Source organism: Ascaphus truei, chromosome 3 (assembly GCF_040206685.1).
Source record: "Ascaphus truei isolate aAscTru1 chromosome 3, aAscTru1.hap1, whole genome shotgun sequence".
Lineage (NCBI taxonomy): Eukaryota > Metazoa > Chordata > Amphibia > Anura > Ascaphidae > Ascaphus > Ascaphus truei.
This window is the reverse complement of record NC_134485.1, coordinates 86302590-86319405: the sequence shown is the minus strand read 5'-3', so window position 1 is coordinate 86319405 and position 16816 is coordinate 86302590. Positions and strand designations below refer to the sequence as shown.

General features: G+C 46.6%; 1 protein-coding gene across 13 annotated transcripts in view; it reads left to right on the top strand.

The window, feature by feature from the left end:
• The window catches only part of ELN (elastin), a 101507-nt gene extending 85634 nt beyond the window's left edge, over window positions 1-15873 (top strand). For all 13 annotated transcript variants that reach the window (XM_075594506.1, XM_075594509.1, XM_075594507.1 and 10 more), the window contains 12 exons: window positions 78-107; window positions 1380-1418; window positions 2205-2387; window positions 3496-3534; window positions 5793-5897; window positions 6207-6245; window positions 6720-6758; window positions 7621-7671; window positions 11525-11560; window positions 13088-13117; window positions 13213-13239; window positions 13956-15873. In XM_075594506.1, coding sequence (XP_075450621.1) covers window positions 78-107; window positions 1380-1418; window positions 2205-2387; window positions 3496-3534; window positions 5793-5897; window positions 6207-6245; window positions 6720-6758; window positions 7621-7671; window positions 11525-11560; window positions 13088-13117; window positions 13213-13239; window positions 13956-14005 — 668 coding nt within the window. In that variant the 3' untranslated portion in view covers window positions 14006-15873. The remainder of the gene's footprint in view (window positions 1-77; window positions 108-1379; window positions 1419-2204; window positions 2388-3495; window positions 3535-5792; window positions 5898-6206; window positions 6246-6719; window positions 6759-7620; window positions 7672-11524; window positions 11561-13087; window positions 13118-13212; window positions 13240-13955) is intronic.
• The last annotated feature ends 943 nt before the right edge of the window (window positions 15874-16816 follow it).

Here is a 16816-nt window from a genome sequence, read left to right as displayed (position 1 = left end):
CTCATTGATCTCCAGAGCCCGGCAGAAGCCTTTGTGTTACTGTAAAGTAAACCAGGTTGTTATGTTCTTGGTTGCAGGAGCTGGTGGACTTGGGTGGCCTGCAGCTGGTGAGTGAAGTTGGATGTCCCCAGTAACATTCTGTTATCCACAGTATTGCTCTGCCACAAATGTACTAATGCACTGATATCCTCAATAATGCTTTAATATCCTCAGCAATGCTGTGTTAAGCCCAGCAGTACTTTGGGCCGTGGTGCCTTGCGGCTTAGCACAGTTTAGTAAATCTGGGACTTTATCTCCAGTATCGCAAACATATCCCAGTAACACTCTCGGGCATGTTCTGATATCCGCCTTAAACCCTTCTCACTGACTGCCCCGCACCTCTGGAGTTCCCTTCCCCTCAATACCCGACTAGCACCCTCTCTATCCACCTTTAAGACCCACCTTAAAGAAGCATATGAGTAGCACCGTGGCTAATACTATACACCTGATACATAAAGCTTGGCCCCCTGCAGACGCACTTACCAGAACTCCCTCCTACTGTCTCTGTACGTTCTCCCCACCAATTAGATTGTAAGCTCCTCGGGGCAGGGACTACTCTTCCTAAATGTCACTTTTATGTCTGAAGCACTTATTCCCATGACCTGTTTTTTGTATTATTTGTTATTTATATGATTGTCACACGTGTATTCCTGCTGTGAAGCGCTATGTACATTAATGGCGCTATATAAATAAAGATACATACATACATCTCTAGCAACACTTTGGTATGGATACCACGTGTCTAAATGTGGACATCAATGCTTTGGGAATACCAGAAATACTGGGATATATACAGTATATTGTATTACTTTGATATATTAGACATACAAAAAAAAACCATACTGTTCGTGGGAAAATTGTTATGTATACAAAATGTAGAAAAAAAGTATCTAAGCGCATGTCTCAAAGAAGCCTGCTCTAAAATACTGCAAAAAAAACCACAGATTGAAAAAACACGATGAGAGAGTACTCAGGCAAAAATTCACGATCTACTCTTTGCAAGGAACGAACAATCTTCAATTAAATTGCAAAATCTTAATTTAATTCGATACAGCAGCATCAGCAACGTTACAGGACAACATAGCCTTTCCTCGGGTGTGGCCACAGCTGCTCTATCGCATTAAACGAAGAGTTTGCATTTGAATTGAAGCTTGTTTGTACCTATAAGGAGTAGGCCGTGAGTTTTTGACTGAGTGCTGTCTCAACCTGTTTTTTCAATGTATTACTTTGATATGAATAGTAATACTCAATACTTCATTAACAATTCGCGTTCCTCATTGCCATTTAGCCCCCTGGTTGTATGCTCAGTAAAGCTCTATAATCTTTCTCTTCATTGCCAGGCTTGTACCCAGGGGCAGGAGGCAAACCACCTAAACCAGGTACGCATGCGCGGGATATGTGCTTGATGCAGTGTGCAGTCTGTAGAGTGATGGGTGTGGGACTGCTGCCTGGGACAGGACGGAGCTTGGTAAACGATCATTGTGCTCCGTCACAGGATGTGTGTGATGCAGAGTGGCAGCCCTGACTGTGTACAATACTGCTGCACACTATGGTATGGGGCCTATTCTATATTCACCCAAACCGGGTACTGTAGTAGTGTAAGAGCGCTTGCTACAAGGAGCAGCAATGTAAGGGGTGAAGTGTAATTTTATTGTGGGGTGCGCATAGTCAATTTAATGACTTAAAGAGTCAAAACAGCAGCCAACGTTTCGGTGCATGCATGTAACTTCATCAGGGATACAAAATACTTACCAATATTTATACACCAGTGAATACCCATCACCCACCTTCCTCCCAACGCCATGGCCTGGACCCGGAAACGTGGACTTTCCGGTTTGATGACATCACAGCGTCACTGTTCCGTGGTGCCTGGATGTTTATGCATTACTTGCGCTGCGACGTCATCACATTGTGACGCTTCTGGCACCGTGACATCAAACATGCAACTCCACGTGTCTGTGTCCAGGCCATGGCGTCCGGAGGGAGGTGGGTAAAGTTATTAAATTGACTATGACTTGACTTGCTATTCGTTTTTTAGTGTGCTTGACTGTAGCTTTATTATATGGGTTTAATAGGTTTACAATGTCTTGAAATCAGGAAGTGTATTACTGCTTTTTTTTTGTGTCACATCGAACGCTGGTGTTTAAGTATTTGTTTGTTGTCAGGTTATGGAGCTGGAGCCGGATTGGGAACAGGAGCAGGTTTAAGACCAGGAGCTGGATATGTACCAGGAGCTGGATACGTACCAGGAGCTGGACTGGGAATAGGAGCTGGATACGTACCAGGAGCTGGATACGTACCAGGAGCAGGACTGGGAACAGGAGCTGGATACGTACCAGGAGCAGGAGGTGAGATTTAAGTAACAATCCCTCCAGTACAGGGCACTACCTGTAGATAAAACAAAACAATTGAGACCGCGCTTAGCTGGTAATCCCCTGTGAATCCAAACTGGGTATATCCTGCTGTTTCCACGCTCTCCCGCGATCCACCGGGGCCAATCCAGACATATTAAAAAAAAAGATAGAGCAGCGCAAGGAACCCCAAATTAATGTAAAGGTAATCACTTGAGAAAGACCTATTGGTCGAAACGTTGTGTGGCACAATAAATTTACTTTATTTAAAAAACCGTGGAGCGTTGGATCCTTCCTTCCTGAATACTTAAAATGCACGCCTGGATATGAATTTTAAATATCTTTGTGTTTAGTGTTCCGTTTGAGTGACAAATGCATATCTCACATATTCATTCTCATAAACATGAAATGTTTGGCATTGTTTGATTCGTCTGATCGTAAATGTCACAAAGATCTATTTGCTATGCTTGTGAATCGCTGTCGAACCCATGATATCTTTATATTTAGTAAATCCATACAATTCTGCAATACCTTCTTAGCCCTTGATGCTTGCAGATCCCCTTCAGGAATGCCTTTCAAGATGCATTAGAAAGTTTTTGTTTATTTTGTTAATTGTGACCTCAGATTTCCTAAAACCCAGATTTTGACCCCAGATAACCTCAGTCCTATGGCCTGGTCAGTGGTTTGACTGGCCATAATAACAATTCATGTATTTTGTAATACCGCTTGCATCTAAAATTGACCTGTGAAGTGCCTGATTTATTAAAATACTGAATATATTATCATGATATTATCATGACCTTATCATGACCACTACCATTGGAACCTCCATCTGCAGGGAGCCAGTGGCAGATAGCACGCAGACTTTTCTTCTGCATTGTAAGCAGCAACGTAAAATGCTTTACACGGCTCAGTTTTCAGCAGCTTTCCCTGGAAGACACTCACAACTGTGATATTCAAAATATTACTCTGATATTATGAAATATTACTCTGATATTATGAAAAATACTCGCGTATCTCCATTAAAAACTAGCTGTTCCCCATTTCCATTAAGTTACTAGTTATATACTCAGTAAAGCTCTATCATCTTTTTCTTCGTTGCCAGGCTTGTACCCAGGAGCAGGAGGCAAACCACCTAAACCAGGTACGGATGCACTGGATATATATTGAGTGATCGGTGTAAGACTGTTGCCAGCGACAGGAGCTGGGAAATGCTCACTTTGTTCAGTCCCTGGCAGCAACATATTGTAGCACCAGCAGGGAGACTTCAATAAATGCTGTGCAGCATTCCCCGTGTAGCTTTAGGAAAATAATTGGGAGGGTCATTTCTGCTCCTGTTATGGTAGGAGGGAGCAGTGTAGGGGTGCTGGTTACGGGAGGTGGTGCAGTGTAGGAGCGCTGGTTATGGGAGGGGGAGCAGTGTAGGGGTGCTGGTTACGGGAGGTGGTGCAGTGTAGGGGTGCTGGTTATGGGAGGAGGAGCAGTGTAGGAGCGCTGGTTACGGGAGGAGGAGCAGTGTAGGGGCGCTGGTTATGGGAGGAGGAGCAGTGTAGGAGTGCTGGTTATGGGAGGGGGAGCAGTGTAGGAGCGCTGGTTACGGGAGGGGGAGCAGTGTAGGTGTGCTGGTTACGGGAGGGGGAGCAGTGTAGGAGCGCCTGTTACGGGAGGTGGTGCAGTGTAGGGGTGCTGGTTATGGGAGGAGTAGTGTAGGAGCGCTGGTTATGGGAGGAGGAGTAGTGTAGGAGTGCTGGTTATGGGAGGGGGAGCAGTGTAGGAGCGCTGGTTACGGGAGGGGGAGCAGTGTAGGAGCGCTGGTTATGGGAGGAGGAGCAGTGTAGGAGCGCTGGTTACGAGAGGAGGAGCAGTGTAGGAGCACTGGTTATGGGAGGAGGCGTAGTGTAGGAGCGCTGGTTATGGGAGGGGGAGCAGTGTAGGAGTGCTGGTTATGGGAGGAGGAGCAGTGTAGGAGCGCTGGTTACAGGAGGAGGAGTAGTGTAGGAGTGCTGGTTATGGGAGGGGGAGCAGTGTAGGAGCGCTGGTTATGGGAGGGGGAGCAGTGTAGTAACGCTGGTTACGGGAGGTGGTGCAGTGTTGGGGGGACTGGTTACGGGAGGGGGAGCAGTGTAGAAGCGCTGGTTACGGGAGGTGGTGCAGTGTAGTAAAGCTGGTTACAGGAGGGGGAGTAGTGTAGGAGTGCTGGTTACGGGAGGAGGAGCAGTGTAGGAGCGCTGGTTACAGGAGGGGGAGCAGTGTAATAACGCTGGTTACGGGAGGTGGTGCAGTGTTGGGGGGACTGGTTACGGGAGGGGGAGCAGTGTAGGAGCGCTAGTTATGGGAGGGGGAGCAGTGTAGTAACGCTGGTTACGGGAGGTGGTGCAGTGTAGTAACGCTGGTTACAAGAGGGGGAGTAGTGTAGGAGTGCTGGTTACGGGAGGAGGAGCAGTGTAGGAGTGCTGGTTATGGGAGGAGGAGTAGTGTAGGAGTGCTGGTTACGGGAGGAGGAGTAGTGAAGGAGTGCTGGTTATGGGAGGGGGAGCAGTGTAGGAGCGCTGGTTATGGGAGGGGGAGTAGTGTAGGAGTGCTGGTTACGGGAGGGGGAGCAGTGTAGGAGCGCTGGTTATGGGAGGGGGAGCAGTGTAGGAGCGCTGGTTATGGGAGGGGGAGCAGTGTAGGAGCGCTGGTTATGGGAGGAGGAGCCATGTAGGAGTGCTGGTTACGGGAGGGGGAGCAGTGTAGGAGTGCTGGTTACGGGAGGGGGAGCAGTGTAGGAGTGATGGTTGTGGGAGGAGGAGTAGTGTAGGAGTACTGGTTATGGGAGGGGGAGCAGTGTAGGAGCGCTGCTTACGGGAGGGGGAGCAGTGTAGGAGTGCTGGTTGTGGGAGGAGGAGTAGTGTAGGAGTAATGGTTATGGGAGGGGGAACAGTGTAGGAGTGCTGGTTATGGGAGGAGGAACAGTGTAGGAGCGCTGGTTATGGGAGTGGGGCAGTGTAGGAGCGCTGGTTGTGGGAGGAGGAGTAGTGTAGGAGTACTGGTTATGGGAGGGGGAACAGTGTAGGAGTGCTGGTTATGGGAGGAGGAACAGTGTAGGAGCGCTGGGTATGGGAGGAGGAACAGTGTAGGAGCGCTGGGTATGGGAGGAGGAACAGTGTAGGAGCGCTGGGTATGGGAGGAGGAACAGTGTAGGAGCGCTGGGTATGGGAGGAGGAACAGTGTAGGAGCGCTGGGTATGGGAGGGGGGCGGTGTAGGTGCGGTGACTACGGGCCGTGTAAGAGTGCTGGATATAAGAGGAAGTAGTATAAGAAAATGCTGCCCACAGGAGAGGAAGCAGCACTATATTTCTTAGGGCCACTGGGGGGTAGCAATGTAAAAGACACTGGTTTCTGAGTGTTTGTTTGTGTCAGCTTTGGGCACCGGAGCCGGATGGGGAACCGGAGCTGGATTAGGAACAGGAGCCGGATTAGGAACAGGAGCAGGCGCTGGTTTAGGAACAGGAGCAGGAGCTGGAGGTGAGATTTAAGTAATAATCCCTTGTTTTAGTGTGTTTAATGATTTTGTTACAATGATGTAAGTGTATCCCTCCTCATCACACGGGTTTTCTTCTTCTTAAGCAGCAACGTAAAATGCTTTACGCGTCTCTCAGTGTTCAGCAGCTTTCCCTGGTAGACACTTTCTGCTGAGATATCCCAAATACTAGTGTAATAAGGCCAAAAATACTCACATATCTCTATTAACAACTAGCTGTTCCCCATTTCTATCTAGTCACCGGTTACTGTATATACTCCGTAATGCTCTATCATCTTTCTCTTCGTTGCCAGGCTTGTACCCAGGAGCAGGAGGCAAACCACCTAAACCAGGTACGCATGCGCGTGATATGTACTTGATATAACGGCTAGAGGAGCTGGGTAAAAGCTCACTTTGCTGAGTCTCGTGCAGCAATATAGCACTGGGAGACTTTGATAAATACTTTGCCGAAGTCTTTTTTTCCCCCCCAATGTAGTTTTAGAAAGATAATGGGGAGGGTGGCTCATTTATGCTCTCTAATAAATAAACAAGTATGTGGGGTATCTTGTGGCTCTGAGTGTCCAAAGCTGCACTGTACCCCAAATAATAGTGACTGCAGAGTAGCTACATGAGGTTGCTGGCTACAGGAGGAGTAGTAGTGTACGTGCTGGTTAGGGGAGGGGGAGCAACACAGTTACACTATGGCCCATCTTCACTAAGGAGTACTAACCTTTAGCACATCTAAACTCCCATTCATATTTCTCATTGCCACTTAAACCACTAGCAATGTAAAAAATGCTGCTTTCTGAGTGTTGGTTTGTTGTCAGGTTATGGAGCGGGAACAGGAGCTGGATTAGGACCTGGAGGTGAGATTTATTTATTTATAAAAATGTTTCACCAGAAAGTAATAGATTGAGAGTTACCTCTTGTTTTCACGTATGTCCTGGGCACAGAGTTATGATAACAATACATGGTTTCATTAAAGGAACAGAGGTTATACAGACATTTCATGGACAGAGAGTCTGAAAATTGGGTACAGGGGATAAAAGGGCTGGTGAGTTTCAGATTGAACTCGCGCAGCTTTAACATCACCAAACATCAATGAACGGCAGCAAACAGCTCACCGCCTTTAGCTGCCCTTCGGCTGCACCAAAGGCTGTCCGCCTTTGGGGCGACGTAGATGTAGACTGAAGGGGTTCAGATTAAATGCAGCTGTGGTTTCAACGTCCTTTATCCTCCTGGATCATTAGCATTTCATTTAAGTAATAATCCCTAAAGAACAGGGCATTGCGTGGAGATTAATGCCCCCGTTGGAGTTGAAGGCCACTAATCCAAGGGATTATTACTATGATTGACTACTGTAGATTTCGTTTGTATTTGAATGTGTTAGTATGTATTTGTTACAGTGATGTAAGTGCCTGGGAAAGCTGTTGCTGTCAAAACCTCTATCTATGAGAGCCAATGGCAGATTTCACATCGCCTTTTTCTGCTTCTTAAGCGGTATATTGAGAAATACTTGACATGTCCCTCAATTGTCCACAGCAGCTTTCAGAGGCAGGACTGCTCTAAATGTTCAGCCTATAATTCAGATTGGTCCATGTTTACTAAACCATGCTACGTCATAGCACACGGTCTAGCGCTAGAAGTCACCTTACACCCCATTCACTTGTGTGCTGGGTGTGTGTATGTCTAGCAATGAAAAAAATGCTGCTTTCTGTGTTTTGTCAGGTTATGGAGCCGGTACAGGAGCTGGATTAGTACCAGGAGCAGGAGCTGGAGGTGAGATTTATTTATTTATAAAATGTTTTAGTATGTTTTAGTGTATATACGTGTATGTAAGTGATGTGTACAATGTATGTATGTATGTGTATGTAAGTCAGATATACAGTACACTGTATGTATGCAAATAAGGTATACAGTGTGTATGTAAGTGAGGCATACAGTGTGTGTATATGTGTATGTAAGTGAGATGTACAGTGTGTACAGTATGTAAGTGAGGCATACTGTGTGTATATATGTGTATGTAAGTGAGATGTACAGTGTGTACAGTATGTAAGTGAGGCATACAGTGTGTATATATGTGTATGTAAGTGAGATGTACAGTGTGTACAGTATGTAAGTGAGGCATACTGTGTGTATATATGGGTATGTAAGTGAGATGTACAGTGTGTACAGTATGTAAGTGAGGCATACTGTGTGTATATATGGGTATGTAAGTGAGATGTACAGTGTGTACAGTATGTAAGTGAGGCATACAGTGTGTATATATGTGTATGTAAGTGAGATGTACAGTGTGTACAGTATGTAAGTGAGGCATACAGTGTGTATATATGTGTATGTAAGTGAGATGTACAGTGTGTACAGTATGTAAGTGAGGCATACTGTGTGTATATATGGGTATGTAAGTGAGATGTACAGTGTGTACAGTATGTAAGTGAGGGGTGCAGAATGTAACCCATCTCCCTCTCCTACAGATACAAATTGAATTTGTTGAACTCTACATTGATATTACACTTCCTCAATTTTTCCTTGCGCCCCAAGTAATGTACATATCGGTAGAGAGCTTAAACAGAACCTACAGCTTCCTCTACAGCTGTGTACTTCACAAATCTATGTCCCCCCCCCCCCCCCTGCCAGAGAAGGCTGCGACACATTGCAATGCACTTGCCAGTGAAGGGGTTACATCCCATTACTGTGCTTCCAGCCACGGCTTCCTCAAGAAGCACTTTCCATAGTGTGATTGCTCTGCGGATTAGACATTGTGGCTTTTGAGGTTTGCATGTCTACGGTTTAGGGAAAAAAGCTGAAAGGGAGGTGCATACTCTCTTATATCTACCTCAGTCCGAGGGCTGGAGGGGGGTCGGAGCTGGGTTGTGTAGGAGGATTTGTGCAGAGAGAATGAATGTTGGAAAGGCAAAGGGTGGAGAGGGGCAGTAAGTTGTGCGTTCTTGTGAGGTGTATGCTTGTAACGGTGCATTGTTTGTGTTCACACACTTCTGTGAGTCATGTGCATGTGTTCATTTGAGTCGTGTGTGTATATGTTGCTCTCGGTGGTGTGTGCAATCATTTGCCGTGCCTCTGTGTGTTCCTGCCAGCTGCAGTATATTTCATTTAGAAGTATACGTGGGTGTTCCTATGAGTTGTGGTGTTCCTCTGAGGTACATCTTTGGGCCTTAGTCAGTAGTGTCCAAAGCAGCTAATCACAGCATGGTCAGCAACATCACACATCATTGAATAAAGCCCTTTCTGTGAGAGACTACTGAGCACATGCAATGTAATCTGCAGCATGTGGGGGGACTGTAATCACTGAATGGGATAGTGTGCTTGGAGTCTGTTAGTTGCTATATAACTATGTCTTCGACTCTTTTCCATTGCACCAATGGCCTACAGTTACACTGTATTCCCCAAGCCTGGAAAGGTTTCAAACTTCTCTGTGTGGACAGTGTGTGGTGGGTGGATGAAGCGACGAGGTGCTGGGTATATACAGTATATGGCTTTGGTGGTGGTCAGTGTAAGATTACGGGTTGCGACTGACTGTGGGGGGGCAGTGTAACAGCACTGACTGTGGGGTGCGGTGTAACAGCACTGACTGTGGAGTGCAGTGTAACAGCACTGACTGTGGGGTGCAGTGTAACAGCACTGACTGTGGGGGGCAGTGTAACAGCACTGACTGTGGGGGGCAGTGTAACAGCACTGACTGTGGGGGCAGTGTAACAGCACTGACTGTGGGGGCAGTGTAACAGCACTGACTGTGGGGGGCAGTGTAACAGCACTGACTGTGGGGGGCAGTGTAACAGCACTGACTGGGGCGCAGTGTAACAGCACTGACTGTGGGGGGCAGTGTAACAGCACTGACTGTGGGGGGCAGTGTAACAGCACTGACTGTGGGGGCAGTGTAACAGCACTGACTGTGGGGGCAGTGTAACAGCACTGACTGTGGGGGGCAGTGTAACAGCACTGACTGTGGGGGGCAGTGTAACAGCACTGACTGTGGGGCGCAGTGTAACAGCACTGACTGTGGGGCGCAGTGTAACAGCACTGACTGTGGGGTGCAGTGTAACAGCACTGACTGTGGGGGCAGTGTAACAGCACTGACTGGGGCGCAGTGTAACAGCACTGACTGTGGGGGGCAGTGTAACAGCACTGACTGTGGGGGGCAGTGTAACAGCACTGACTGTGGGGGGCAGTGTAACAGCACTGACTGTGGGGCGCAGTGTAACAGCACTGACTGTGGGGCGCAGTGTAACAGCACTGACTGTGGGGGGCAGTGTAACAGCACTGACTGTGGGGGGCAGTGTAACAGCACTGACTGTGGGGTGCGGTAATGCAAAGACTACTGCTTACTGTGTTTGGATTAAGAATAATAGTGCATCATCTCAAGCTCTAACACAATAAAGTGTTATATTTAATTACAATCATGGGGGGTTGTTATCACCTTCTCCCAGCTGTAAAACTGGGGCAAAAACACAGCAGCAGATTAATCAATGAATACAAATTCCTATTGCCTCCAAGCAGGCTTTATTTTATGTAAGCAGCGTTATCTACCTAACCCTGTGGCAGTATGAGGTCATAGTCCATTACCCCCAGAAATGCCATGTCAGTGCATGGGAACTGTGTGTTTGCGTTCCTGTGTGGTATGTGCACATTGCTGTCTGATCCGTGTGTACACTGCCTTGAGCTGCGTGTGTGTGTGTTTATGTGCATGTTGCTGTATGATCAGTGTGTACTCTGCTGTGAGCTGCGTGTGTATGTCTGGTATGTGCACGTTGCTGTCTGAGCCGTTTGTACTCTGCTGTGAGCTGCGTGTGTATGTCTGGTATGTGCACGTTGCTGTCTGAGCCGTGTGTACTCTGCTGTGAGCTGCGTGTGTATGTCTGGTATGTGCATGTTGCTGTATGATCAGTGTGTACTCTGCTGTGAGCTGCGTGTGTATGTCTGGTATGTGCATGTTGCTGTATGATCAGTGTGTACACTGCCTTGAGCTGCGTGTGTATCTGTGTATCTGTGTATGTGCATATTGCTGTATGGTCATTGATCAGTGTATGGTGCCTTGAGCTGTGTGTGTTCCTGTAACATATACAGTATGTGCATGTACTGTACGTTGCTCACTTGATTCCTGTTCAGGGAACAATGTACTTTCTGCTCCTAAGCTGTGTACACTTGTTGTACATTGTGATTTCTTAGGCTACGGCCCCAGTCAGAGCGCGCACGCTGGAACGCCTGGCGGGGTGTCCACCCGTTTCTGAAGCGATCAGTGGATGCTCGCGACAGGGGGGGGGGGGAATGGCGGGGCCGTGGCCATGATGTCACGGGGCTGGTTTGCCCTCATTGGCTGAATCGCCGCCATGACGTAGCCATCGCTCAGCCGCCGCGCCAAAAGACACATTTCTTGTATTTTGGCAGCGTGGTCGCACCACTGCGCTTTGAGCATGCGCGCCCACGGACTGACTGAGGCCGGCCCCATAGAGAGCTGTCTCTTGTTCGCTCTGCGCACGGCATGGCACCGAGGCCTTAGAATGGGCACATGATACAGTATAATCACGTACAGCGTTTTCATACCCTCACACCTCTTCTTCTAGTCTAGTGTACACCCCAGCACTTTATATCCCGGTGTTCTCTGTCTTTCTTTTAGGAACTGGTTTAGCACCTGGTTACCCTTCCTACCCAGGTAAGCTTGCAAGCTGTATGTGCCCCTCTTGTGATAACTTCCTATGGATCTGCCAATAACTGCTGTTACAGCCTTGTCTGAGTTATGGTAACACTGTATGCAGCTGCTAGTCACTAATGTTTATATGTAGGGGAAAATAAGTGCTACTACCTGTTGGAAACTAAATTGCTTTATTTTGTTAATTGCATCTGTAGTCTTATTATAACAGCAGAACACCAATGGGAGGGGGGGGGGAGAGGGGGGGCAGCTTTATTGCAGACATACAATGTCACATCTGGATCTGGTTTCTCTTGCATGCAGCAGAAATGGTATATCACACAGCCCTGTCTGTTTGTACATGTCAGGGTCTTCAGAGGATGAGGGCTCCTCAATCATGATAGACGTCCTTGTTCAGAAAAGCGAGACGTAGCTGTGGAAAGTAAAAAAATAGCTGTGGCAACAACAGTGGTCAATATGACTTTACGAAAAAATCAGTGGCCTTCTTGAAATAATTTTTCACCCCCTGTACAAGGTAGTCAAGCACACCAACAACGGATCAATCAGAAAGGGGATTCAATCCAGCATTTGGAAGCTTGATGCTGTTCTTACTCTTCTTAGTCATTAAATCCCCTTTTTGATTGGTCCATTGTTGGTGTGCTTGACTACCCTGTTTACTGTATGCAATCTCTTGTTGTGTCTTCGCACCCATCTGACGTTTTCCCTTAATGTGTTTAGACCCCATGAGGGGGCACCCCAATTTGCTGGACCTGGTTCTGCTCTTTGTATATACTATCAACCCCTGTAACACAATGAACCAAAATCAATTCCCTTTAAAAAAAAAATATATATATATATATGTATAATACATTTACACTGTAATCGCAGAAAAGAAAGTAACCTTTTCAGCAATCATTTCCTCTATCTTAAGAAAGTGTTACAGTACATTTAGAAATAGAAATGTGATGACAGGCCAGGTTTGTAAATGTAAAAAATAAAAATTAGTACTGCGAAACTTCTTAGTACAATAAAACTTCCAAAACGGAGGCAGAATTCTCTGGCTGGGAAGGAACGGGGCTCAAACTGGCAATAATTGTGTTGGCCCTAGAGACATGTAGACTTGTCATAGACCAGGGGTGGCTGACTCCAGTCCTCATCGGCCACCAACAGGTCAGGTTTTCAGAATATCCCTGCTTCAGTACTGGTGGCTCAGTTGTTGACTGCGCCACTGATTGCGCCACCTGTGCTGAAGCAGGGATATCCTGAAAACCTGACCTGTTGGCGGCCCTTGAGGACTGGAGTTGGACACCCCTGTCTATGACAGTCATACCTTATAGTGAACCGAAAAGAGGGGTCTTTACAGGTGCAATGATTGTGTAGCTGGTTCTCTACTTTGTGTACTGTACACAAATAAGAGGAGACCTCTACTCACGGGCTTGTTAGTTAATACATCAAAAGGGTATCTGGATTGGAAAATGAAATGCAGTTGCATTCTAGACACTGGCCACTAGATGTAGCTGCTCACTTCCGATGTCCATTTGATCATTGCAGGTGCGGGACAGTTAGGATACCCTTTAGGAGGTAAGTTATGTGGGTGATGGAGGAGGCAGCAAGGGGACGGGGAGAGATGCACTCGATACTAAATAATACATGTCGTTTTTTTCCCCCCTTTTCAGCTAAACCAGCCAAGTCCTACTACAGAGGTAATCACAAACCCCTTCACCGTCTGTCTCCAGAGGCAAAATGACTTGTTTCTGCTGTTTTCTGGATGAACCTTTTGACCAGTCTAGTTCAGGGGAATAGGATTTTATGACTTATGGGGTGTTTTTTTTTTTTATAACAGTTTTTTTATTGCACACGTTCAAAAGTTACATTACATTCAGGAGTGTCATGAGCCCATGACACTTTGCCATGATACAATCTTACGGTGACCAATAACATTTTCCCGTTTCCTTCAAAGGGGGGGAGAAAGGGGGAGGGTGAAGAGGTGGGGGGGGAAGAGGGGGGGGACAAACAGTGGGGGGTAGGGGGGGATGAAAGGGTAAGTGAGGGGGGGAGGGGGGGCTCCGGCGCCTCCCCATCACCCCACCCTGGGTGCAGGGGGGGGGGGAGGGGTCCTCCGTGGCAGAGGAGCGAGGCCCTTTTGGATTTTATCTTACTAACCAGGGGTCCCAAGTGTTCCAGAACTGGGGCATCTTTTTTTGTAGCATGGCCGTCAGTTTCTCCATTGTTATGGGGTGTTTTTTTTTTAATTAAACTTTACTTTCTGGTAAAAAAAAAAAAAAATCTGCATCAACAATTCTGTGACTAGACTGCCTGGCACACTAGTTACAGATCTGGTCCTACACGGGACGGTCCTGTTCAGTAATCACATACAGTAACCTTAATTGTAATAGCTCTATGTTTAATGTCCCGGTAGGTGGCGGCCTCTGTGGCCAAGGAAAGTACTGCGGCCGACGGAGAAAATAACCAGCCACAGATCTACGAGTAACCTCATCAACTTTGGTGCTACTGCATGGTGTGAATGTAAAAGGATTCAAGTATCCCCCCTCACTTACCCTGCCCCTATTCCTTCCCTACATCCTCCTGTCCCTCGCTAAGCAGGGAGTCGGGCAGCTACGCATTATAGAGGAGCCTGCTATCTGAATGACACACTAGTGTACACACACACACACACACACAGAGATATATTTATATATATATGTATACACACACTTAGGCTGCACTTACAGTGCTGGCTATGGCGACGCAATGTCGTGTTGTGATGTCATCTGTCGCCGTTGTCGCAGCGATTTCTACCTATAGTGTTAGAGGCAAGAAACGGCGACCGGGGGGGGGCGTGGCTGTGAGCGGTTTGCCCACATTGGTTGAACCGCTCACGTGCCCGCTGACGTCACACTGTGGTCGCTGAAAAATCAATTTTCACTGACTTCCAGCGATCATGACCAAGCCGTCGCTCCGTCGTGTCGCTCCTACTATAGACGCCCGCGACGGATTTAATACACTTGTTTTGACGCGACGTTGCCGGGAGTATACGCGCGGCCTTAGTGATCTATGAATAAATACTGTACCTATAGTATGTACTGTATGTGTTGAGACTTAGTGTATGTATATGTGTGTGTATATATATATATATATATATATATATATATATATATATCTATATATATACGTATACGTACGCTATTTACATATATAAATGCATAAAAAATATATGCACATACCTATACTGTACTTAGATATTAAGTAAACTCAAACATTCACAAGCATATATATATATTACATGCACACACTGTAACATACACACACACACAGATTGATACATACACAGATTGATACATACACAGATAGATACATACACAGATAGATACATACACAGATAGATACATACACAGATAGATACACACACACAGATAGATACACACACACACACACACACTTGCAGCGGGTTTTTTCCTCCTTTCTCACTCAATGTTTCCAGCAGTGTGAGAAAGTCCTGAGCTGCTCCCGTCCCGCCCCTGGCCTCGCCCACCAGCATGGCCCCAGCAAGTTGTTGTAACTTATACTTGGAACCAAATCCATTCCAATGCAATTCTCCTGCGACTGTGCGGATCTGTATTATTTTTATTATGTGTATTAATAAAGTGTGGGACTTTTCTCTCCGAGACGGGAGGGGTGACAGAGAATCTTCAAACGCATCTTTCCTTTTTCCATTCGCTGCAGCAGAAAAATCTTGTTTTGTTTTTGTTTTTTTTTGTAACTGTTTATCTGCCGTCAATTTATAGCTGCACTATTCTCTGCGGGTTTGTTGGCGGTGAAGGGGTTAACCCTTTGCTGACAGAGGGGCCAGAAATACACTGTTGATCTAGGGCAGCAATGGGATTAGGCGAGGGCACAGTGGTAAAGAGTCAATAGAGGAGGGGGGGGGGGTAAGAGATGCACTTGATTTGTCCCAGAGGTGCCTGCTATGCATTAAAAACCTTCTGGCATTGAAGAAGTTAAAAGCAGAAAGCTGTGGGGCTTTAGATAGAGTGCGGGCTCTTTCCTCGCGCTCTTTCTTCTCGGTGCCCGTCCCTCAGTAATCACAAAGCCATAGGAAACGTCTGCATCTTTCACCCCGTTGTGTTTATGGGGGTGAGGGGCGTGTGTCGTGTGGATGCCTAAAACTCGCTGACCACCCCCCTCACCATCTTCCGGCGTTTTCCTTATACCCTCTCGTGCTGCCTCCAATGAAAAACACTTTTTTTTTTTTGTAAAAATAATACCGGGTGGGGGAAAAAGTTATTAAAAATACATTTTTGCTTTAAATAAAATTAATAAAGAAATCTTTTAAATGACACGCTGTGTGATGTTTTTTTCTTTTTTTTTTTCTTCATCGCGGGGTCACGTAAGGCCATCAACATTTGTGGCCTTGTGGCAAAACTGCCGCTTGTTCATTTATATTCTCATTAATCCTTCAATTTCATGCCAATGTTATTAAGTTAGAAGGGGTAATGGTTACGCTTGTGAGACATGGTAATTTGTAATGGGATTTAAAAATGTAGCACATGTGGTTGGCTTAGCTTCATTATTTACATTGATTCAGCAAATATATATAACCCATGAGGGTATCTGCATGTCAGACACAGCAGGAACAAACTCTAGGAAGACCATGTGACGAGACATAGGAAGGTCCAAGTGACACAATCTGGATATTCATGACCCTTGTACCCTCAACTATAGCCCATTTCGTGCTTACTTAACCACTGTACCCACACCTCTTACCCATTCCGTTTAATAACCCACCCAAATAAATACAGACACTTTTTTTGTTGGGTACAGATGGCCATAGCCTTTTATTAATCATAAACGTCAATCTCCAGGACCGGGTCAGCAAGTAGCCCCAACCAACGACCACCGCTATATGAACTAGTAAGCACTCATGGTTCTTACCACCATGAGGTCCCTCTTAGCAGTACATCCTTAAGCCCGCTGCTCATGACCGAAAAGTACATCCTGTTGGACCCCTCCCATTCCACCAAACTAACCATCTGGGAAAAACTGACCAGTCCGCACCTCTCCAATGCTGAGGCCATTTTGACCCCTCAAATTTGCCTCACCGCCACCAACAGAAGCGCAGCCCCGGTCAAAACAGCCTACAAACCAAAGTCAACCAATCTATTCACAACCTGAGAAACGCCCTTCTCGTGATACAAACCAGCCCCACCGACTGCCCCGTACTTCCGGCCAGGTCGTGAATGAGGGATGGACGCTGCAGCATCATTTTCGACAATCACAAGT